Source organism: Pleurodeles waltl, chromosome 7, assembly GCF_031143425.1.
Source record: "Pleurodeles waltl isolate 20211129_DDA chromosome 7, aPleWal1.hap1.20221129, whole genome shotgun sequence".
NCBI classification, from domain to species: Eukaryota; Metazoa; Chordata; class Amphibia; order Caudata; family Salamandridae; genus Pleurodeles; species Pleurodeles waltl.
In genome coordinates this window covers 172,954,378-172,978,023 of record NC_090446.1, presented here as the reverse complement: position 1 = coordinate 172,978,023, position 23,646 = coordinate 172,954,378, and the positions used below count along the sequence as shown (strand labels likewise).

General features: G+C 45.2%; 1 protein-coding gene across 1 annotated transcript in view; it reads right to left on the bottom strand.

Annotated features, from left to right (window-relative positions):
- LOC138303915 (protein 4.2-like) overlaps positions 1-23,646 on the bottom strand; it is an 84,400-nt gene that overhangs the window by 2,340 nt on the left and 58,414 nt on the right. Inside the window, exons 10-12 of the mRNA XM_069243471.1 lie at positions 7,370-7,687; positions 6,300-6,460; positions 5,851-5,984 (exon numbers count right to left, since the gene is read on the bottom strand). Of these exons, the coding sequence (XP_069099572.1) occupies positions 5,851-5,984; positions 6,300-6,460; positions 7,370-7,687 (613 nt within the window). The remainder of the gene's footprint in view (positions 1-5,850; positions 5,985-6,299; positions 6,461-7,369; positions 7,688-23,646) is intronic.

The following is a 23,646-nucleotide window of genomic DNA, read 5'->3' as shown; positions in this document are numbered from 1 at the left end:
CAACCCTATGCATTTTTGAAAACTAGAGACCTAGGGGAATCCAAGATGGGGTGACTTGTGGGGCTCTGACCAGGTTCTGTTAGCCAGAATCCTTTGCAAACCACAAAATGTGGCTAAAAAAAACACGTTTTCCTCCCATTTCGGTGACAGAAAGTTCTCGAATCTGAGAGGAGCCACAAATTACCTTCCACCCAGCGTTCCCCCAAGTCTCCCGATAAAAATGATACCTCACTTGTGTGGGTAGGCCTAGCGCCCCCGACCGGAAATGCCCCAAAACACAACGTGGACACATCACATTTTTTGACAGAATACAGAGCTGTTTTTTGCAAAGTGCCTACCTGTAGATTTTGGCCTCTAGCTCAGACGGCACATAGGGAAACCTACCAAACCTGTGCATTTTTGAAAACTAGAGACCTAGGGGAATCCAAGATGGGGTGACTTGTGGGGCTCTGACCAGGTTCTGTTACCCAGAATCCTTTGCAAACCTCAAAATGTGGCTAAAAAAACACGTTTTCCTCACATTTCAGTGACAGAAAGTTCTGAAATCTGAGAGGAGCCACAAATTTCCTTCCACCCACCGTTCCCCCAAGTCTCCCGATAAAAATGATACCTCACTTGTGTGGGTAGGCCTAGCGCCCGGAAATGCCCCAAAACACAACGTGGACACATCAAATTTTTTCATAGAAAACAGTGCCTACCTGTGCATTTTGGCCTCTAGCTCAGCCGGCACCTGGGGAAACCTAGCAAACCAGCGCATTTTTGAAAACTAGAAACCCAGGGGAATCCAAGATGAGGTGACTTGTGGGGCTCTGACCAGGTTCTGTTACCCAGAATCCTTTGCAAACCTCAAAATGTGGCTAAATTAACACGTTTTCCTCACATTTCGGTGACAAAGTTCTGGAATCTTAGAGGAGCCACAAATTTCCTTCCACCCTGCGTTCCCCCAAGTCTCCCGATAAAAATGATACCTCACTTGTGTGGGTAGGCCTGGTGCCCGCGACAGGAATAGATCACACAACGGTCAATGTTGGTCCTTACATGAGGCAGCTGTTGACCCTGGGGGGGGGGGGGGGATCCATTCCTGACGCAGGCACTAGGTGTAGGCACTCAAGTGGGGTAGTGTTTTTATCAGGACAGGTGAGGAGTCACTGGGTGGTAGGAATTTTGTGGATCCCAGCATATTCCTGTAGTTTGTGTGACAGAAATGTGAGAAAAATAGTTTTTATTTAACATTTCAGCTTTGCAGGGTATTCTGGGTAAGAAAACTTTGGGGAATCCACACAAGTCACACCTCTGTGGACTCCTCCGAATGTCTAGTTTCCAGAAATGTTTGGGTTTAGTATGTTTCTCTATATGGCCGCCGAACCCAGGACCAAAAACACAGGTGCCTGCCTTACAAAACCAGTTTGTTTTGCCATAGATAATTTTGATGTCTCCACAATACGATTTGGGTGGTGGAATTTGGGGCTGAACTAAATTGGGGAGCTCCCAAGAGAGCACTCTCTCTCCGCTTGCCGCCGCATTCACCTGCTCTCTGGGTTGGGCTAACCCACTATTACCCAGTTGCACAAACAGCTTGCGAAGGGACAGCAGGACTGTCCTCATCACCTCCCTCATAATGTACTGGAAGAGGAGTTATCGAATGGGACTCCTCCGACTGAAAAATCACTCCCACACTCTGCGCTATTGTCCTATCCCTCAGATGCTGTCTCAGTATCTGATGTCTCAGTCTCTGATCCTATGTCAGAGCGGTCCTCTATAACCCGAGTGCAGGCAGCAGTCATCCATCAAGATGCCATCTCTGCTATTGGCTAAACTGTTGCTCTAAAACACTAGCCTATGTAGACAGTCACAAAATCGATGGTGTGTGTGAGATACGTGAAACAGTAGAGGCCACTTTACTTGCGCTTCTTCCCTCAATCAGCACGTTCTTTCAAGACACTCAAAAAATACCTTGTCACATACCATTCGTCACAGTCTTTAGCACCTCCTGCGCCCAGTCCAACAATCATTATTGGTGCTCCCACTCCCTCCTCCTCGGATTCCCTCATTACCACCCAGCAAAAGTGCCCTTCATCTCTCCATAGACGCCCTCCACCCCGCACATACATTTCATTGGTATTATAGCGCAGGTAATGGCTGACTTTACTAATGTACTCCGCTATTTACATAAAATACAGATTTGCTCTTTGCAGTAGGCATATAAACCTTCTGCGCTTCTTTATGGCACTAAAACTGCCACTAGACAAGTCTGACCCTTTTCCCCCCCAGGAAAACCACACACATATTGACAAAAGTAATATATATATGACAGCCAACCACCTGAAACTCAACTCAAGCAAAACCGAAATAATCCTCTTTGGCCCACACAAAAACACCTGGGACCCCTCATGGTGGCCCACCACGCTAGGCCCGGCACCCACCACCGCCAACCACGCACGCAACCTCAGCATCATCCTAGACTCCTCCCTCTCGATGACCCAACAAATCAACGCTCTCACCTCTTCATGCTTCAACACACTCGGTACACTGAAAAAAACATTCAAATGGATCCCCACAGAGACCAGAAAAACTGTCACGCACTCATCAGCAGCAGACTTGATTACGGAAGCGCCCTCTACGCCGGCACCACTCTAAAACTCAAGCGCAAACTACACGCATCCAGAACTCAGTAGCACGACTCATCCTCGAACTCCCCCGACACGAACACATCTCTCCACACCTCAAATCCCTCCACTGGCTCCCCATTGACGAAAGGATCCCCTTCAAGATCCTCATCCTCGCACACAAATCACTCCACAACACAGGCCCTGCCTACCTCAACGAGAGTCACCTTCCACACCCCCACACGAAACCTCCGCTCAGCTGACCTCTCTCTCACCTCTGTCACCCGCATCAAACAACCCACCACCGGGGGCAGATCCTTCTCCTACCTTGCACCCAAAACCTGGAACGCCCTCCCAACCCACCTTCGCAAGACCCAAAACCTACTTATTTTCAGGAAGGGCCTCAAAACCTGGCTTTTCGAACAGTGACCCTCCCAGCCCCTCCCCCCCCACGCCTTGAGACCCTCACGGGTGAGTAGCGCGCTTTATAAATCTCTTTGATTGATTGATATATATAGATCTATCTCTATATATATATCTATCTACATAGATATATCTATAGATATATCCATGTACATAGATATATCTATATATAGAGATTTTTTTTTTTTTTTAGTTGTTGTATGGTTTCCTTGGGGGCCAAAATGGCCCCCAGGGAAACCCTACAACATCTAAAAAAAAATATTGCCCCCACAGGGGGTCACCCTGCCCACGGGCTGTCCTGTCCTTTTATTTTATTTTATTTTATTTTTTTAAAAGAAATTCCCCTGGGGGGCACCTACCTTTTTTTTTTTTAAATGCCCCCGGGGGCCAGGAAACACTGTCAGAAGGCCTCGTAAGAAAGGGGCGGCGCCCTGACGTCACAAAGGTGCTGGTGGGGGGCGGGGGGAAACACGGAAGCTTCCTTGTCTCCCGGGGTGAAAAAAATAATCGCACCCGAGGATTTATTAACACCCTCCCTGGTGTCGGCCACTGGTCGTGACCCGCACCAGGGAGGTGCCCGCATAGAAGGGGTTAAATATGTCTAGACATATTTAAATATTGCCATCTTTATAAAAGAATTCTGAGGGGGCCCCCAATGATTTTTTATTTTCAACTGGGGGGGGTGGGGCGCGGCATTCAAAAGTTTGGAGACCACTGCATTAAAGTATTGGTATCCAGCATTCTTCAGAATGAACAAAAATGTGCTTCATTTGTGCTTAATTTATTTTGATATATTCTGGACTACTTGCACAGTTCATTTAAATGTTGTGTGCTAGAAAAAAAAACTTTCTTCTACTCCTACTATCCAGCAAGATTGTTACATAAATCCCCTCACTTTGAAGTATGAAAAAGAAAACACCAAGCCTCCTCATAAGACAGGCCTGACATTTGACCTCTGTCTTTGAATGCACAGCAAATGTGACAAGAATGTGATAAGAACAAGACTTACAGACGTTTTTACAGAATGAAGAATACAAGGAGCGGTAGTGTGAAAAGGATTTGCTCTGAAGGAGGGACAAACCGAACTTGGACAGCCTAAAACAAATAAAGACAGCAAATAGCCATAAAATGTGGGTTACAAACCACACAGCCAATGGTAAGCAACAGGCGGATTGCATTCTTGGGGAAGCTTTCTGAATGTCCCCAAGAAGTCTTCAGCAAACCAGGCAGCTGTGCTGTCTGGTAGGCTTCGACCTAAAAAGAGGTGGAAGTATGGGAGTTTCAATTGATGAGTAGATGGGAAATAGGCTCCATTGTAGATGGCACCGGGAAGCAACAATCGTAGAGAACAGGCGGGAGATGGTATACATATCACTTACAAGGAGAAGCTTCACTTGAGGGTAAAGGCCTAGGGAAAGAGGAATTTGGTGACATTTGAGCAATGACAATTAAATGTTCCAGGGCTCCAAGGTGACGCTAGCCAGTGAAGCTAGGAAAAGAAAGTATGAGTGCAGTGGCTAATAGATGTAGAAGAAAGGCACGCTCCTATGATATGCACCATGAAGAAAGTGTATGATATTTCCAGTGTGGAGCAAAGGTCAGGGTCATGACGGAATATAAGACATGTCTCTGTTGAGCAAATCCATTGCTTGCAGTGGACTTTGTTGCGTGTGATGGACGAAGACTAGCGAGGCTAGAAAGGAGGGTTTAATAAGGAAGACAGAGCAGATATATTATAAAAACGAAGGACAAGCAGTGACATAAAGACTTGGTGGTGGCTTACAAAGTTCATCGTTTTGTGGAAACATGAAGGAAAGGAATCTTATAGAGAAAGGAGACAAACTCCCTGCTGAAAGAGAAGACAAAGGGAAAGGAAGCCTGAGAAGTAACAAAGAAGTCACAAGTTCAGTGTTAGCCTTTTTGTGAAATGGGTTGGTGCTCTATGGCATGTGATTTGAAAAGAAGCCATTAATAAAGAAGACACGGGCAAAAAGGATTAAATGCCCAGGTCACAAATTGTTTCCATTACACACCTGAGTGCAGTTCCCCTCACTGTGGTTCTTAATTGTAATGCAATTTTGGGATTATTTGGTTACTCTCGGCATCTGGGAATTTCACCCAAAGGGGCCTGTAGATGGTGGGTTTTAGAAATAATAATCGCTAGATATGTGGCTATTGCTGTACAGAAGGCCAAAGAACTAGTTGTTTTTGAAATACGAGCAAAAAAAAAAATATATATATATATATATATATGTGGCTCAGAAAAAGTTTAGCAAAACCTTTTAGGGCCTTTCGCGTATTTGATGATATCTGGAGTGGGTTTGATAATTCTATTTAAATTTGTCTATAATTTCCCTTCCTAGTTGAATGAATAAAATGTCTTTAATTCAAATATCAAGTTAACATCTAACTGATTGTATATTTATGGAATTTTGTATATTTCTTCGTACTGTGAATTCAGTCTTTGTATTTTTATTGATCATATGAACACCTAAAATAACCATTTAAAAATAAGAAAGTTAACAAAACTATAGTATAGAAATTTAATGATGAAATGAAATTAAGACACAGCTATTCTACTTATTGGCCGAATGTGACTTTACTGTTACCTGGTGGCACACCGGTAATCTCTAAGACTCCTGCTACCTTTTCGCCTTCCCTTTCAATTTACACGAAACACTGTTCCTGGAAGTCTCATTGGTGCCTGGTTGATGCCCTCTGCTGCCCCGGACATGTCTGATTTTCCTTGTAAACCATCACATTTAGTGTACTTTGGCAGTTATTTGAGCAGCTGTCTTGATTTCGTTTCGCGGTTTGTTACCTGTACATCCTCCCATTTGACACCAGTCCTCTCCCTGCTACTGTGAGCACGCAGTCGCTCAAGGACTCAGGCAGTGGGTTGGTGAAGCTGATTCTTGCAGTGACCGGATCATACGTTTTCACTTTTTCTGGCATCTGCAGACATAAGTGTGAACTATGTTACTCGAGGATGCTTTGGGTTTCTGTCTGAGAACCGAGCCCTCCCGCACACTCCATCACATACCCGGGCAATCGTGCTTGCATCACGATAAATTGACAGATCTCAGCACTGTTCATTGATATCTCACCAACAGTTCATGCTGCTATATTAGTTAATAACAATGTTAAAGCCATTCAAAGGCTGTGCTGATCTGTTCATCACACAGCACCTTCCATTACACACGCAGGAGGGCGCTCACACAGCAAGTTTGAGCAAAAAGAAACAAACTCGACAGGATAAACCGTGCTTACCTCAATAATAATACTGGGTTTGGAAATTGTTACATCTTGCTGTGCAAAGAAAGGGCCCCTGACGTCACCGTTCTTCGCCACCGCGGTGATTCTGAGCAGGCCGTTGTCCAGCAGCACCCTTTCATACTGAGAGTACGCTATTCTTGCTGTGATGGTTTTTTCTAAGAAGAAAAACACATTTTACCAAGCAGCCAATCGCTTCAACTGATGGCACCTCTGTGATGGTGTTTACGCCGGCATGTACACTCTTGTGTGAAAAGTTCGACTGTTGATATGATTGGCGGCGAATACTTGACAGCGTCATTAATGAATATTATAAGTAAAATGGAGAGTGGGCAACAGGAATGCAACTGTAGTGACTTGCCCTTTTGCTTGGGCATATCTAGGCAAGCCTGGAAAGGTGGGGTGAGGTAACGTACAGAACTGTAATCGAGTTGCGGTAGTTGGGTGGCAGACGAAATGCCAAATGTATTGTTGGGGCAATGTGCAAGCTGCCTATAAGCGAGTGAGTCATTTGTAGTGCCTAAAACCAGCAAACAGCATTTTGGCACTAGGCCTGTTTAACAACTTAAAAAGAAGCAATAAAAGCAACAACAACAACAAAAAGGAGACTGCAGCAAAAGAGAGCATTCTTGAGGGCTCCACGAAATTGCCATGATTCCTAGACCCACAAATGTGAGACCAAAACTGAAAAAGATGTTTCACAACGATAAGTCGCTTGAACCATGGAACGGGTGATGCAGCAACGGGAATGGTCCTATCTTAATGATTTGGCACGGATTCTGTGAGTGTCATATCAGTGCCATATTTCAAACTGTGTGCACAAGCTGAATAAATGGCTCTCTAGGTAGTGCTTTCGACTTAAGAGTAGCAGGTTTTGTACATTAAAATGGAGCTTAAGTTCGTAAAGTCGGGTGTCTTAGCTTCTGTCCTCAAAGGATGAGGGCTGCTAGTACTTAAGAGTGGAAGCTTTGCAAAGGTCACTCGGACAACATAAAAATGGATGTGTTTTTCTCTTTCGGGGTGAGTACACTTAGGTTTTGACAAGTAGAGATGTAAATAATACTTACCCTCATTAGCCAGGAGAGAAAACTTCAGTTCTTCATTCCAGAACTGCTTTTTTGCAACACCGTTATAGTGAAAGGATTGGGCGCCCATGGCTAGCTGCAGCGTCATTCCCACCGGGTTCCTGTTGGACACTATGATGGATAATTTAATGTCCTGTCCAAGTAATAATGAACTTTTGGACTGGATGGTGAGCAGAAGTTTAGAAGTCTCCTCAAGCGTGGCTTGCAACATTCTGCCAGACCGCCTGTCTTCTGTGGAGGTACGGTATGCCCTGTTTTTTTCCAATGCTTTTTGGAAGACTTCACTTTCCTTGAGGGAACCTGTCAAATGATGAACACAGTAAACCATTTTAAATTTAAAAATTGTTATAAATAAGAGCTCTGGCCTGGTCTTGCTACGCGGCTCTGACATTTTGAAATGTAGTAACAGTTAAGGAAGTCATACTCACTGGGTAAAAGTTATCATGAATACTGAAGTGAATATGTTTGATAAATAACCTGTTCAATCCTCACTATGGCATGTCCAATAAACTCAATTAGTTTGGCAAAACATGCTTCTCTCTTTAGCCCTGGGAATACATTATAATGATTTTGCTTTGGCAAATACACCAGTTCACTCTCAAATGTGGTGTAAAATCTGTGGTGTCATGGATTCGGTATTCTGTCTAGCTCAGAAAACGTAAAAAATTCAGCTTATGGATTGCCAGTGATTGCAAAAGCGCTGGGGTAGTTCTAACATATTTCGGACACTCTGGGCGAAATCAATAAGTGAAAGATTGCATTCACATTTCCTGCTATTTTCTGATCCTCATTTTCACACACAAAATCAAAGTAGCATCCCTACTTGTGTTAACCTATTGTCAGGCCGGTCTCTTCAACTTTAAGACGTGACATATTACCCCCGAATCAAGGGCCAGGCTGACCTCATACCTTTCAGATGAAGGAAACAGTAATGAGGCCTGATTTTCAGGAAACTAACAGTTTTTTCCAAGTTAGACCATAAAATGTACCTTACCTGGTGTTGGACCTGGTTATCTCTGCAGGTTCATCTCCCAAACATTTTTTTTTGTGTTGTAATTTTTTTATTTAGAAAACCAATAAGACGTTACACAGTCCTTCCACTATACAAATTATACAAAACTGGCGGTACAGATATAGCAGTTCAGAGATGTAAAATCGCAAAGTTCAGAACCACAGGAGCATTGTATCAGGTAAAGATGAATACAAGAATCCTACATGGCCTGTAACCGATCAGTCTCCTTGGGGTAGCTGGTGCGATGAGCCCTAACGCTTTGCACAATGCCTCCCATGCTCCACCTCGTGTTCAGTCTAAATGTGATGCAGAGTCTCCAGGAAGCGAGGAACGATGCTGTCAATTGACCCGTCTCAGAACCACATGAGGCTCCGTTGTATTTTGCCTAGGCCCAAGTGGATTTAACAGGGCTGGAAAATACTAAGAAGTAGTCATATTTTGGAATGATGATCCAGCCCTCCAAGGGCCTCTGAGCCTATAAGTGCGGGGATGGGCAATAGGGGGGGTTCTACATATGCATTTCGTGGGGATACTGGCACCATACCATGGGTTCTCAGGAGTGGGGTCGTGAGCCAGCGGTGGGTAAAAAGAGCCAGGACGGTAGAAGGAAGGATTATAATAACCAACAGGAGAAAGAAGGAAGAGAGGGAGGAGGGAGGAAAGGAAGAAAGAGTCGGCAGGGGACACGCAGGGAATCTGGGGGTGGGGAAGGAAGAGGGGTGCAAGGGAAAGAACAAGAATGACAGGGAGAAGTTCGGGGGGAGAGGTGGGAGAGAGAAGGGAAGCGCTAAGCAAAGAATAAAGGCCGCGGTAGTCTGATAGTGTGTCGCGGGTAAGTGTTAAAGGAGAATACAGGATAAAGTGGTGGTAAGGGAGAGCAGGGAGGAGCTAAGAACAAATGGGGTAGCAGGGGGCAAGAGTGCTCGTCTATACGTGGTCCAGAGTTAAGAAGAGGGAGTAGAGTTGCGACAAGTGTGAGAAGGGGAAGATAAAGTCAAAGTGGAGATTGTAAAGTGAAAAGGAAAAGTGACAGGGGGATTGTGGGGGGAAAAAAAAGGGGGGGTTGGAGGGGAGGGGAGGAGATGCGGAGGCTGCCTGTGATGAGGTAGGACTAAGCCCTAACGCGGCCACATGTCTAAATACTGCGGGTATATATATTCACACACTATGTTACAGTACAGTACATTATATTATTTTAGATCGGGTACGGTGGGAGTTGCACATGTATGTGTGTAGCTCCCGATTTGGAGGAAGTTCTGCAAAGCACCTCGGAGCAAGCCAACTGTATTGGAATGGAGCACTCAATCTAGCGGTGTTGAGAGGAAGGGGGCCCACGTCTGAAGGAAGACCTCTACCCTGTCCTGCAGGCTATAGATAATCCGTTCATGAGAGGCAGCTTGATACATTGCAGAGATCCATTCTCCATGGGTAGGGGCAGTTTCCGAGCGCCAATGCTGTGGCTAGTGCTGTGTGTAGCAAATGTTGCTGTGGTCGGGACAGGTCCCACAGGTCATTGGTATTGTGTAACAATAAGAGGGGAGGGGTGAGGGAAGCTGGTAGTGGTAATGTTTCCCTGAGGGTGCACCCCACCGATCGCCAGAAGGGTTGGATAACGGGGCAATCATGCAGGATGTGAGGGAGGTTGCAGCAAGCGTGGGGACACCGCCAACAGGAAGCGTGGGGTAGTAACCCTGCAGACCGCAGTTTCTGAGGGGTCCAGTACCAGTTGTGTAGGGTCTTGAAGAGACTGAATTTTAAGCGAGCCTCTTGAGCCCCACAATCTCTTGCCTCAATCAGATCTGCCCAGTCTTCCACCTCATATTCTATCTGAAGACGTGTCTGCGACTTGTCCTTGAGAGAGACAAAGAGGAGAAGGGAGAATAAATGACGGTTCAGCATGGTATGCATTCCAGAAATGCCTCCTCAGAGAAGGCCCCAGGTCTCCAAGTAGTGAAGCACTGGGGATTGGGGGAGCCACCAGAGAGGAGTCCTCAAGCGTCTCCTAAGACTGTTTTTGAGCTGCAGAAAGTGCCAAGAGTGATGGGCGGGGAAGTCACATTCCTCTCGGAGAGCTGCGAAAGATTTTAGTTGGCCATCAGTTAGAAGTTGATCAATTCACAAGAGGCCCTTCGATCTCCATTCCTCCCAAACAATAGTATTTCCCATATCTTGAGGCCTGTGTTGCCCCAAATCGAGGCTGGAGGGCAGGGGTTCTCGGCTGTGACAGAAGTTCAGCACTGCGGATGTGCTGCGGTTGTTGATGGTTTCGGAGGAGATTTGTCTCTGCCTTGATCCTGGGTGAGGGCAATCACAGCATGAAGAGCATGTTCCCGGCCTTCCTTCGATTTTAGTGTGCGGTCGTAGGTCTGTCCCCTCTTCTGCAAGGTGGCGTGGTGGTGAGAAGTAGCAACGGAAGAGGGATCCTCCAGGGTCGGAGAATCTGTTCTTGGGTGGGTAGAAGTGTGGTCCATGGGATGCATAGTGAGGTCATCCAGGAAGGAACTTAGGTCTGCGGGATCAAGTAAGTCACTTGATTTACCATCCAGGGTAATCCACATACAGGTGGTCTCAAAAAGGCCAAATTTAATGTCCAGCTGCCTGAGCTGGGGTCGTAGTGCCAGGAATATTTTCCACTTCTCGTTCGTTACTCTGGAGAAGTCTGCGGCCACCCGTATCTCATGACCCTCTAGAGAGTAAGTACCCTGAGATCTGGCTGCTGAGATGACTTGGCGGGCCTGCTCGTGGCGGAGGAAGCATGCGTTGATGGGGCGAGGTCACCCAAAGATTGCTTTATGCAAAGGTCCAATTCTGTGTGCTCTTTGAAACTCCAACCGCAGGGAAAAATCAAGGCCCGTGAGTTCAGGGGGGACGTTTTTAAGAAAGGCCTTGAAGTCCGATCCTTCCTTGTGTTCCGGTATGCCAAAAAAGCAGATATTGTCTCTCCTGCTTCTGTCCTCCAAGTCTGTGATCTTCGCCTGCAAGGACCCTATTGCCACGTCCCGGGTCGGCAGATCTGCAATGTGATCCTCGACGGTTGTGAGGCGTTGATTGAGATCTGTTACCATTACCTGGAAACGGGCTATATCTGCCCATATGGAGGTAGAGGCCGCAGAGAGGTCTGATTTCTTCAAGTCCATTGCCTCCAGACGCCGTCCCACTGCTGTACTTTCCTGCAAGATGCGGTCAGTGGCATCGGCGGGGTGTGCAGCGGACGGCTGGACCGTGGGACCAGGAGGGGCCACGTGTGCCACCATAGGTTTCAGTAGTGCAATAGCTTCTGCGAACAGTCATTGGCAGGAGTGTCTGCCCGATGATTTCCCCCCTGGCATCGCCACCTGGGAGAAGAAGAGCTCCTGGACCGGAACTGCAGGGGATCCTCATGGTTATGGGGCTATGGCGTGGCTGTGCAGAAGGCTTAGTCGTCTCCTAGGGATGGAAAATCCAGCACAAGGACCCTTTCTATGTGGATGTAGCCACTCCGGAAGATGGTAATCTGAGTGCGCCGCACATAAGCCAGCAAACCGGTCGGGCTCCTGGTGTGACCTGCTCCCCAGGCGTGGCCCTCCGCAGTCAGGCCCAGTCTCGATGAACAGTTCCGAACCTGGTTGTATGTGGAGTCGGGGAGGGATTGCCCTAGATACGGGCCGGCCACAATTGCAAGGGTGGTGTTTTACGTTACTGAGGTGAGGCGCTCACCCATAGAATCCATGCAAGTGGTCAGTCCCTTCAACGGCACCCAGTTCACGCAGGGTGCCACTTCGCTATGGTGGGCCTCGGGCCCTGCCGTTCCAGGGGACAGACTAATATAGGCAAAATCCTGCTTACAAGGCCCAAGGTGATACAGGCTGGCAGACAGTCCTCATATAGCGTGTAGTAGGAAATAGGTGTATTCCGGTGATAGAGGAGGATCTGGCTACCTCCTTCTGCCGCATAGGGCCTGCTCCTGCACAGGCGGGGAGGCTGCTAGTAGTTTCCCTCTGACACTACCCAGACCATGCCCTCATCGCCCAAACCTTTTGCCTTCCTCCTTTCCTTTTTTGCTACATTGTTTTTGCTGGCTTTAGAATACTATGCAAGTTACCACTGCTAACCAGTGCTAAAGTGCAGGTGCTCTGTATTCTAAACATGGTAACATTGGCTCATTCACGTTATGTGCCCAGGGCCTGTAAATTAAATGCTACCAGTGGGCCTACAGCACTGATTGTGCCACCCAGTACAGTAGCCCTTTAACCATGTCTCAGGCCTGCCACTACAGAGCATGTGTGTGCAGCTTTAAACTGCTATTTTGACTGGTGAGTGCATCCATTTGCCAGGCCCAAACCTTCCTTTTTATTACATATATGTCACCTCTAAGGTAGGCCCTAACTAGCTCCAAGGGCGGGGTGCAGTGTATTTAAAAGTTGGACATGCACTTTTAAGTTTAACATGTCCTGTTTGTGAAAAACTGTTAAATATGTGTTTTTCACTACTGCAAGACCTCTCTCTCACATAGGTTAACATTGGGATTAACCTGACACAGTTTTTAAGTGTAATTGCCAAGTGGGAAAAGATAGAAATCACAACTGCTGGTGAAGTCGGACTTTTAAGTTGTAAGTTTGAAAATGCCACTTTTAGACAGTTGGCATTTTCTTACTTGAACTATTCTGTGCCTCTGCCAACTTCTTTGGAGAGTGACAGCTGAACTTTATGCATTCCCTCTAGACAGTCACACACAAAGGGAGCTGTGATGTGCCACTTACATCCTGATGGCCATTCAGTTGGCTGATGGGTCTTCCCATGCTAGAAGGGAGGGAGAAGCTGACACTTGCACCTAAATGGGATTGTGCCTGTTCCCACACACAGAGCTGGAGAGCCCTCTGTACAGTGTCTCAGCCGGGGAACGAAGGGCAGAGACCTTGTGCACTTTAAATGCCTCTCTTTGAAGTCTCCCCACTTTAAATGCACAACTGGTTATAAGTACTGGACCTCAAACCCCACCAAATGAGTATGGTTCTGGATTTCTGCACATTCTGGCAGGAAGAAGGACTGCTGTGCTGCCAGGAGGGACTGCCACTCTGCTGAACTGCTTTGCTGTGCTGGCCTGCTCCTTCTTGCCTGGGAGTGAGAAGGACTTGCGTTGCCTCTCTACATCCTCTAAAGAAGTGACTCTATGGGCTTGTTGGCTTTCTCCTGTTCTGAAGTCTCAGGGCCATCAAAGACTTGGCCTACAACTCTGCTCAGCGGCTTAACTCTGCGAACTGTAAGTCCTGTCTTGCTAAGAAGTATACATCCAGCCCTGAACCTTGAAAGGGGACTCTGCAGCTGTTTTCATGCAAAAATCGACATATCAACGCTGTTGTGCCGATCAGAACCTCTGCATCCTCCCTTGATGCTGATGCATTGGTGCTGAGGTTGGGGACTTCACATCATTGACTGTGCAACACAAGATTGACGCATCACCACCAGCCCCAGCGCATCACCTACTGTGCAGCTTGATGACAACACATCGCAAAGGGTTTGACGCAGCACCTTGTGGACATCACTTCAACTGCTCAACTCAACGACGATGCATTCTCCTGACTGTGCAGATCAGAACCAATGCATTGCCTCCTTGACGCTACCCTCCATCCACAGTACTTTTCAGCAGACTGCGTTGGTTCTGTAGGACGCCTGCCTTCCATCGCAGTTGGCTGAAACTTTGGATTTACACTAGTCTAGTGGGACCTCAAGTAACCTTTTAGCGCTAGTGATTTCTGAGCGCACTATTGCAGTTTATTCTTTAAAAATTAATACCTCAATTTCTTGGTCTTGATTACACATAAAAATATTTTTCTAAACTGGTGAGGAGTCTTTTTGTAGTGTTGTCACTTTTACTGTAATTTAAGTGACGCACAAATACTTTACACATTGCCTCTTAAGCGTGACTGCTCAGTGCCAAGCTATCAGAGAGTAGGCACAGGTCAATTTAGGGTGTGTATTTCACTTACTCTGACAAGGATTTTGGTCCCTACTTGGACAGGGTGCATACCTCCTCAAACAAGTGACCTCATTTCTAACAATGGTGATCACCGGTGAGGATAGGACTTATGTTGATGCAGTACCTGCATGATTTTGTGTGCACTGCCACCCACATATAGATAAATTCGAATCAGTTGTTTCTGATCACCATTGGCAATTTTTCTACTCTATTGTTTTTAATGTTTCAATTATACCTGGTTGGCATTTTCTGCTCTTCTATAAACAATGTTTCTGATTGGAGGTCCCACAACTGCACCTGCAAACTTGAATTTTGAGTTGGCCATGCTGAGGAAATATACAGTGACCCTGCTTAAATACTTTACACATTGCCTCTTAAGTTAAGCCTGAATGCTCTGTGCCAAGCTACCAGAGGTTGAGCACAGGTGCATTTAGGGTGTGTATCTGTCTTGCCTGAGGATTGCGATCCCTACTTGGACAGGGTTCATACCTCTGCCAACTACAGACCACATTTCTAACACCTGGATTTCCCGTAAGAGGGCCTCCACCTCAATATAACTCTCTTGACATTGAAAAAGAAAAGAAGCACTCGGTGCTAACAACAAACTGTACAACTTATAACTTTTAAAGAGCCAAATATATTTTTCATGTATGCAGGTAGGCAACTGCTAAGAATACTGCAGAGTTTAATTCAAAAAGGTATGTACTAAGGAAAAGGCCTTATTACTAAACTGTATTGATGTGAAACCAAACCAGCCAAAAGAAAGATTCAATTTTCCTTACAGCTTTCTGATGACTCACCCAAAATCTGTTGACAAATAGACTGATCAGGACTGTGAGGATCGGCTAGCATGTTGCAGTTCTTAAACATCAAAACTCTTGAAGTCAATATGTAACTCAAACTATGTCTGCACTCCAAGATGACCATTTTTGAAATGCTGTTTTCACTACCTTCTGACCTATGGGCTTTGTTGACTGGCAAAGCTACCAACATGAGCAAAACCTTCTTTATCCCGACAGAACCATGCCCAGTATCCTGGTTCAAGGATTTGTCCCAATGCTTTGTCCTGAAAATAAATTACATGTGAATTATTTCTTCTAAAGGATGTAGTCCCTAGTGCTCTTAAGCTTGAAATCACATTCCTATGAAAATATAATGCAGAGCATGTGATGTTAGCCAGCTACTGGCTTTTTTTTAAAGCGTTTATATCCAAGTATGATTTCAGAAAAATAACTCAAATAAAACAAATTGTACTGGACCATAACCTTCTCCATGATTGTCAAGGTTCAGGCCAAAGGAAAAGGTACTGCACCATTATACATTGGAAAGGATCGCCTTTCTCTAGGGAAGCAGTCAGCAAAGGTAATCCTCGGCAGTCTACATCTGTGGATCATGATATATTATAACATTTATACCACCAACCACAGATTCTTCACCTTTTGAAGATCCCCCAGGTGCCAGATTCAACAGTAGTGCTCCCATCCACCAGCACACTAGCGCCACTGCTGAGTAGCACACTAATAGTTTTGAAAATCATTGCAGATTAGCATTGCATGTTGGGAAGGGAACTCTGGATCTACATCAGAAGGCACTTAAAGAGAGGAACTGACATCAGCAAACAGATATGGTACTTATACACAGTGGCGGCTCCTCTGTTTGGGCAGAGGAGCGTCACCCCCCCCCCCCAACCAGCAGCGGCAGCTGCAAAACCTTTACCAGAAAACAATCATAAACTTTTTTTTATGATAGTTTTCTGGTAAAGGGGGTGGGGCCACGGGGAGAGAGCAGTGAGGGGGAATGCTCATCACTCCCCCTCTCTGTGCATGTATGTTTGGCCAACCGTCTCGGGACGGCCAAACACACATGTGCAGTAGGCTCTCTCTAGCCCGGCAACACAGTTGCCAGGCTTAGGAGAGCCTGCACAGGCTCCCAGCCAATCCTGATGATGCTCTGAACAGCATCAGGATTGGGACAGGACAGGCTGGGAGCCTGTGCCTGCAGCATCCAGCGAAGATTAGCAGCGCGGTGGCGGCGAGGAAAGGTCAGTGTTTTATTTTTTTAAATAAAATAAAATAAATGTTTATTCCCTCCCTACCAATGCCCCCGCCCCTTCAGCCTTCAGCACCGCTCAAGCCGCTACTGCTTATACACAGATCCGCCCTGGCACATCCTGGGGGTACTGCACCAACTCAGAGCTGTATAATGCCATATGTTGGTAAGGAGGAGCCATACTGTTGAAGTTGTCTAGATCCAGTCTGGGACCTGGGGATATTCCAAAGGCGAGGAATGTGCAATTATGTAAAGCATCCACCGGAATTTATTTTTTTACCAAAGGTGATCAACTTGAACAATCCCAGAGAATCAAGAAATATGGAAAGTATTTCACAGTTATCTGTGAAATATGGAATTTGTCATCTTAATGACAGCCCCCAAACCATTCTGGAGAACTTTAACATTGTCAGGGCTGTAAGGACTTTACAGTGTGGAGGACCAAGTTATGTGGCATGTTACCTAAATTACGCTGTAAAAAAATGTAAATTATGTGGCTCATTCTCTGGCAGTATTTTGTTTATCCATTTCAGCTAGAATGTACAGCACTACACCCTAGAGAGAGATTGTTAAAGGCTTAAGTAACATTTTCCTTTTGGTGAAATCTGCAAATTATTTGGCAGAAATGTTAAATTAAATCCAGTATTATGTACAGGTTAATTTAAATCCACTCATCTTCACCATGCCCTGTTTTATCAACAGTTTATTCAAGAAAAGTAAACAAAACCTAAACACTGCGGGGACTATTTAGAAGATGCCTGCGCCGCTGGAAAATCACTTTTTTAGACACTAGTAGGGCAGGCCTCTCAATCATATCTATCAGGCGACACAAAGCCAGCCAACGTGGTTTTGCATGGCCTAAGATATGGAGCACTGCCTTGCCTTACTCTGCATCATGGATGCGATCCGTGGGTGCAGCAGTGGGTGTTCCCACGCAACACCCATGGATTTTGACGCTGCCCCAAATTTACAAAATCATATAAACCTGGTGCAGCACCAAAACCTTACGTCTCCCAAGAGCAGGCGTAACGAGGAGACATGTTTACATTTCTCCTCATTTTTCCTCTTTCCATGTGTGCCTCCATGGATTATTTTGTGCAGGAAGGTGTCCCTCCCTGCACAAAAACAATCCTGCTAACAACATAGACACCCTGGCACCATAGTGCAAAAGTGCCTGCGATGGCGCTAGGCATCAAATGGTGTGCTGGCGCTGGCTGAAAGGACAGGAATGCACCGTATCTTGCAGCAAAAAGACTTGTGGCACTGCCCTGTGCCAAATCTTTGTAAATGAGGCCCTCTATTTCTAATCAATGCTAATTCATTGTTAGCTGCACTTTAAAAAAAACAGCAAAAGTAAACATGGAATATAAAAAATACATCCCCAATAATAATACATTTTTATCCCAGGGTTCTGATGACTATAACAAACCACTCGGCCTTTAGCTGCATGGTTTATGATGCTACTATAACCCCTTGTTGGCAGAATTCAACAATGTTACACAGCAAGCTGGTATATATATATCACCAAACAACAACTCACCAATACCCAGAGAAGACAGCATGCAGAAAAGTGTTTATTCACGCCTACATTAACAAAACTCAATGCATTACGTAAGTCTGTTGAATATGGAAAATGCCACTTATCCAGTATACTTCTGTTTGTGGCATGTGGTGCTGCAGATTCACATGCTATGCATAGATTCCGCCATCTAGTATTGGGCTCAGAGTGTTAAAGTTGTTTTTCTTCAAAGAAGTCTTTTTGAGTCACGCGATCGAATGACTCCTCCCTTGGATGATAGTGCGCATGGGCATCGACTCCTTTGTTAGATTGTTTTCCCGCAGAAGGGTGTAGGAAGGAGTGATAGAGTGAAAGAATATAAATGTAGTAAGTAAATAGGATGTCCATGCAAATGTGAAAAAAATAATATGTACATATGTACAAATAAATACTGCAACGACTACAGACTTCCGGGGAGGAGGGAGGGTGCATGTGAATCTGCAGCACTACATGCCATGAACAGATGTACACTGGGTAAGTGACATTTTCCGTTCGATGATATGTGTAGCTGCAGATGCACATGCTATGCATAGACTAAAAGACAGTCCTTTTCCCAAACAGTGGTGGCTAGCCTGTAGTAGTTGAAGTAGTTTGAAATAAAGTTTTAAGTACAGATTGACCAACATTGGCCTGGTATTTAGAAAATACATCCACGCAGTAATGTTTAGTAAAGGTATGTGGAGTGGACCATATGGCAGCTTTACATTTGTCTGCCATTGGTATATCACCTAGACAACCATGGAAGCACCTTTTGTCCTAGTGGAATGTGCTTTAGGTGTTATTAAAAGTTGTCTTTTAGCTTTAATGTAACATGTTTGGATGCATTTAACAATCCATCTAACTAATCCTTGTTTAGAGATAGGATTCCCTTTATGTGGTTGTTGAAAAGCAACGAAAAGCTGTTTAGTTTTCCTAAACTCTTTTGTTCTATCAACATAATACATTCGATCTCTTTTAGGGTCAAGAGTATGAAGAGCTCTTTCAGCAGTTGAATCTGGCTGTGGGAAGAAGACTGGCAATTCCACTGTTTGGTTAATGTGAAAAGGAGAGACTATGTTTGGCAAACATTTTGGATTAGTTCTAAGTACAACTTTATGCTTGTGTACTTGGAAAAAAGGTTCCTCCAGAGTGAATGCGTGTATTTCACTAACTCTTCTTAATGAAGTAATTGCTACTAAGAAAGCAGCTTTCCAAGTTAGAAATTGAATCTCACACGAATGCATGGGTTCAAATGGTGGTCCCATCAGCCTTGTGAGTATAATATTTAGATTCCAAGCAGGAACTGGTGGGGTTCTTGGTGGAATAATACATTTTAGTCCTTCCATGAAGGCTTTAATAAAAGGAACTCTAAAGAGAGAGGTAAGTTGTATAGTTTGAAAGTATGCTGATATGGCAGTAAGATTAATTTTAATAAAGGAGAAAGCTAAATTTGCCTTTTGTAAATGAAGTAGGTAGCATACAATATCTTGTATTGATGCAGTAAGTGGGTCAATATTTTTAGATTGACAGTAATAAACAAAACGTTTCTACTTGTTAGCATAGCATTGTCTAGTTATAGGTTTGCGTGCTTGTTTGAGAACTTCCATACATTCTAATGGAAGTTGCAAGTATCCAAATCCTATGTCTTCAGGAGCCAAATCGCTAAGTTCGGAGCACTAGATGACTGATTTGACCTTTGTTTTGTGTTAACAAATCCGGTCTGTTTGTAAGTTTGCAATGAGGCACTACTGACAGATCTAGGAGTGTTGTGTATCAACGTTGTCATGCCTACGTGGGGGCTATGAGTATCATGGTGAGAGAAGTTTGACACAATTTGTTGACCAGAAATGGAATTAGCGGAAGAGGGGGAAAAGCGTAAGCAAATATCCCTGACCAGTTGTTTCATAGACCATTCCCCTTGGACAGAGGATGTGGGTGCCTGGGTGTGAAGTTTTGGCATTTTGCGTTTTCGCTGGTGTGAATAGGTCTACTTCTGGTGTCCCCCACATTTGAAAGTACTGTTGAAGTACCTGAGAGTGAATCTCCCATTCGTGTCTCTGTTGGTGAGTCCTGCTTAGCAGGTCCTCTAGCTGACTGTGTATTCCTGGGATGTGTTCCGCAAGTAAGTATATGTGATTGTGAATTGCCCATTTCCAAATTGTTTGGGCTAGAAGGGACAGTTGAGATGAATGTGTCCCCACCTTGTTTCTTCAGATAATACATTGTTGTCATATTGTCTGTTTTTATCAAGACAGTTTTACGTTTGAGAAGAGGTTGAAATCTTTTAGGACAAGGAACACAGCTAACAATTCTAAATGGTTTATGTGATAAGTTAACCGTTCTGAATTCGATTCCCCTTGTATGGTAAGGTTGTTGAGATGAGCTCCCCAACCTGTCATTGAGGCATCTGTTGTTATTGTCGTCTGAGGCACAGGGTCCTGAAATGATCGCCCCTTCATGAGAGGCACTGTTGTAGTGTTCTCGTGTTTGATCCTGCATGCGCTACTATTGCTATGCAGGATACCATCATTCCCAATAGTCTCATGATAAACCTTACTGTGTAATGTTGATTTGGCTGTATTTGTGGTATGAGGTTTTGAAAAGCTTGTATCCTTTGTGTATTTGGCTAGGCTCAGGCTTTTTGTGTATTGAGAATAGCACCTAGGCAAGGTTGAACCTGTGCTGATTGAAGATGAGATTTTTGGTAATTGATTGTGAACCCTAATGTGTGTAGGATTTGTATTGTGTATTGAGTGTGTTGTTGGCATAGTATAGTATTGCTTGATTGTATTAGCCAATTGTCTAGATAAGGAAAGACATGTATGTATTGTCTTCTTAGGTAAGCTGCTACTACCATTAGACATTTTGTGAAAACTCTTGGAGCTGTTGTTATGCCTAATGCTACAACTTTGAATTGGTAGTGGCTTCCCGCTATCACAAACCTTAGGTATTTTCAATGAGCTGGATGTATGGGGATATGAAAATATGCATCTATGAGATCTAATGCAGTCATGTAATCTTGTTTTTGTAGGAGTAGAATGACGTCCTGCAGAGTTACCATGTGAAAGTGTTGTGACAGGATACATAGATTTAGTGGTCTGAGATCTAGAATGGGTCTGAGAGTGCCATTCTTTTTGGGAATGAGGAAGTATAGTGAATATATGCCTGTTCTGTGTTGTGATTTTGGAACTAATTCTATTGCTCCTTTTAGCAGTAGCGATTGTACTTCTTGTTTTAAGATAATGTTGGGTTCTGGGGACAACCTGTGATAAAAGGAGAAATGTTTGGAGCAGTAGAAATCAGTTCTAGGCAAAAACCATTGCAGATAATTGAAAGTACCCATTGGTCTGTGGTGATATTTTGCCATTAGGAGTGGAATTGCTGCAGTCTGCCCCCCACAGGAGATGTGTGGGGTTCTGGTATACTGAGGGAGTCACTGTTTTGATGGAGTGGTGACGCTCTTTGAGGCTTGGAATTTTTCTTTGGCTCTGAAGTGTTGGCCTCTATAAAAGCCTCTAAATGCTCCTCTTTGATATTGCTGTTGGCCTTGTTTAGGTTGGGAGGTAGAAGCATCTGTAGATTGGGGCTTGAAACCTCCTCTAAATTGTTGTTTACGAAAGGAGCCTCTATAAGGTATTGTGTATAGAGCTTCCATAGCCTTTGCAGTGTCTGAATCTTTCCTGAGTTTTTCAATTGTTGTGTCAACCTCTGGACCTAACAGGTGTTTTTTGTCAAATGGCATATTTAGCACTGCTTGTTTTTGTTTATCAGGTTTGAAACCAGCAGATCTTAACCATGCATGCCTACGTATGGTTACAGCTGTATCTGCAATATTAAGAGCAGACCTTATTTGGTTGTTGCTTATTGCCTGACCTTCTTGAACAATTTGTTGAGCCCTTTTTTTATGTTCTTTTGGCAGGTGTTGTAAAAATTCCTGCATTTCGTCCCAGTGTGCCCTGTCATATCTTGCTAGTAATGCTTGTGAATTGGCAATGCGCCATTGGTTTGCTGCCTGCGTAGCTACACTCTTATCAGCAGCATCAAACTTCCTGCTTTCTTTGTCAGGGGAACGGGTATCCCCTGAAGATTGGCTACTAGCCCTTTGTCTAGCAGCGCTGATGACAACAGAGTCTGGTGATACCTGTAGGAAGTTGGCTCTGTATGTGCTATTTCAAAGTAAGGAATAGCAAGGTTCCCCTTAGAGGTAAGATAGTGGCAAAAAGAGATAATACTAATGCTCTATTTTGTGGTAGTGTGGTCGAGCAGTAGGCTTATCCAAGGAGTAGTGATAAGCATTTGTTGTACATACACACAGGCAATAAATGAGGAACACACACTCAGAGACAATTCCAGGCCAATAGGTTTTGTTATAGAAAAATATCTTTTCTTAGTTTATTTTAAGAACCACAGGTTCACATTCTACATGTAATATCTCATTTGAAAGGTATTGCAGGTAAGTACTTTAGGAACTTTAAACAATCACACTAGCATTTATACTTTTTACATAAAACACATTTAGCTGTTTTAAAAGTGGACACAGTGCAATTTTCACAGTTCCTGGGGGAGGTAAAGTATTGTTAGTTTTCACAGGTAAGTAAGTCACTTACAGGTTTCAGTTTTTGGTCCAAGGTAGCCCACCGTTGGGGGTTCAGAGCAACCCCAAAGTTACCACACCAGCAGCTCAGGGCCGGTCAGGTGCAGGGGTCAAAGAGGTGCCCAAAACACATAGGCTTCAATGGAGAGAAGGGGGTGCCCCGGTTCCGGTCTGCCAGCAGGTAAGTACCCACGTCTTCGGAGGGCAGACCAGGGGGGTTTTGTAGGGCACCGGGGGGGGGACACAAGTCAGCACAAAAAGTACACCCTCAGCAGCGCGGGGGCGGCCGGGTGCAGTGTGCAAACACGCGTCGGGTTTTCAATGGTTTTCAATGAGAGACCAAGGGGTCTCTTCAGCGGTGCAGGCAGGCAAGGGGGGGGCTCCTCGGGGTAGCCACCACCTGGGCAAGGGAGATGGCCTCCTGGGGGTCACTCCTGCACAGGAGTTCTGTTCCACTGGGGGCTGCGGGTGCAGGGTCTTTTCCAGCCGTCGGGAAATAGAGTTCAGGCAGTCGCGGTCAGGGGGAGCCTCGGGATTCCCTCTGCAGGCGTCGCTGTGGGGGCTCAGGGGGGACAACTTTGGTTACTCACAGTCTTGGAGTCGCCGGAGGGTCCTCCCTGAGGTGTTGGTTCTCCACCAGTCGAGTCGGGGTCTCCGGGTGCAGTGTTGCAAGTCTCACGCTTCTTGCGGGGAGTTGCAGGGGTCTTTAAATCTGCTCCTTGAAACAAAGTTGCAGTTCTTTTGGAGCAGTGCCGCTGTCCTCTGGAGTTTCTTGTCTTTCGTGAAGCAGGGCAGTCCTCAGAGGATTCAGAGGTCGCTGGTCCCTTGGAAAGCGTCGCTGGAGCAGGTTTCTTTGGAAGGCAGGAGACAGGCCGGTAGGACTGGGGCCAAAGCAGTTGGTGTCTTCTGTTCTTCTTCTGCAGGGGTTTTTCAGCTCAGCAGTCCTCTTCTTCTTGTAGTTTCAGGAATCTCAATTCTTAGGTTCAGGGGAGCCCTTAAATACTAAATTTAAGGGCGTGTTTAGGTCTGGGGGGTTAGTAGCCAATGGCTACTAGCCCTGAGGGTGGGTACACCCTCTTTGTGCCTCCTCCCAAGGGGAGGGGGTCACATC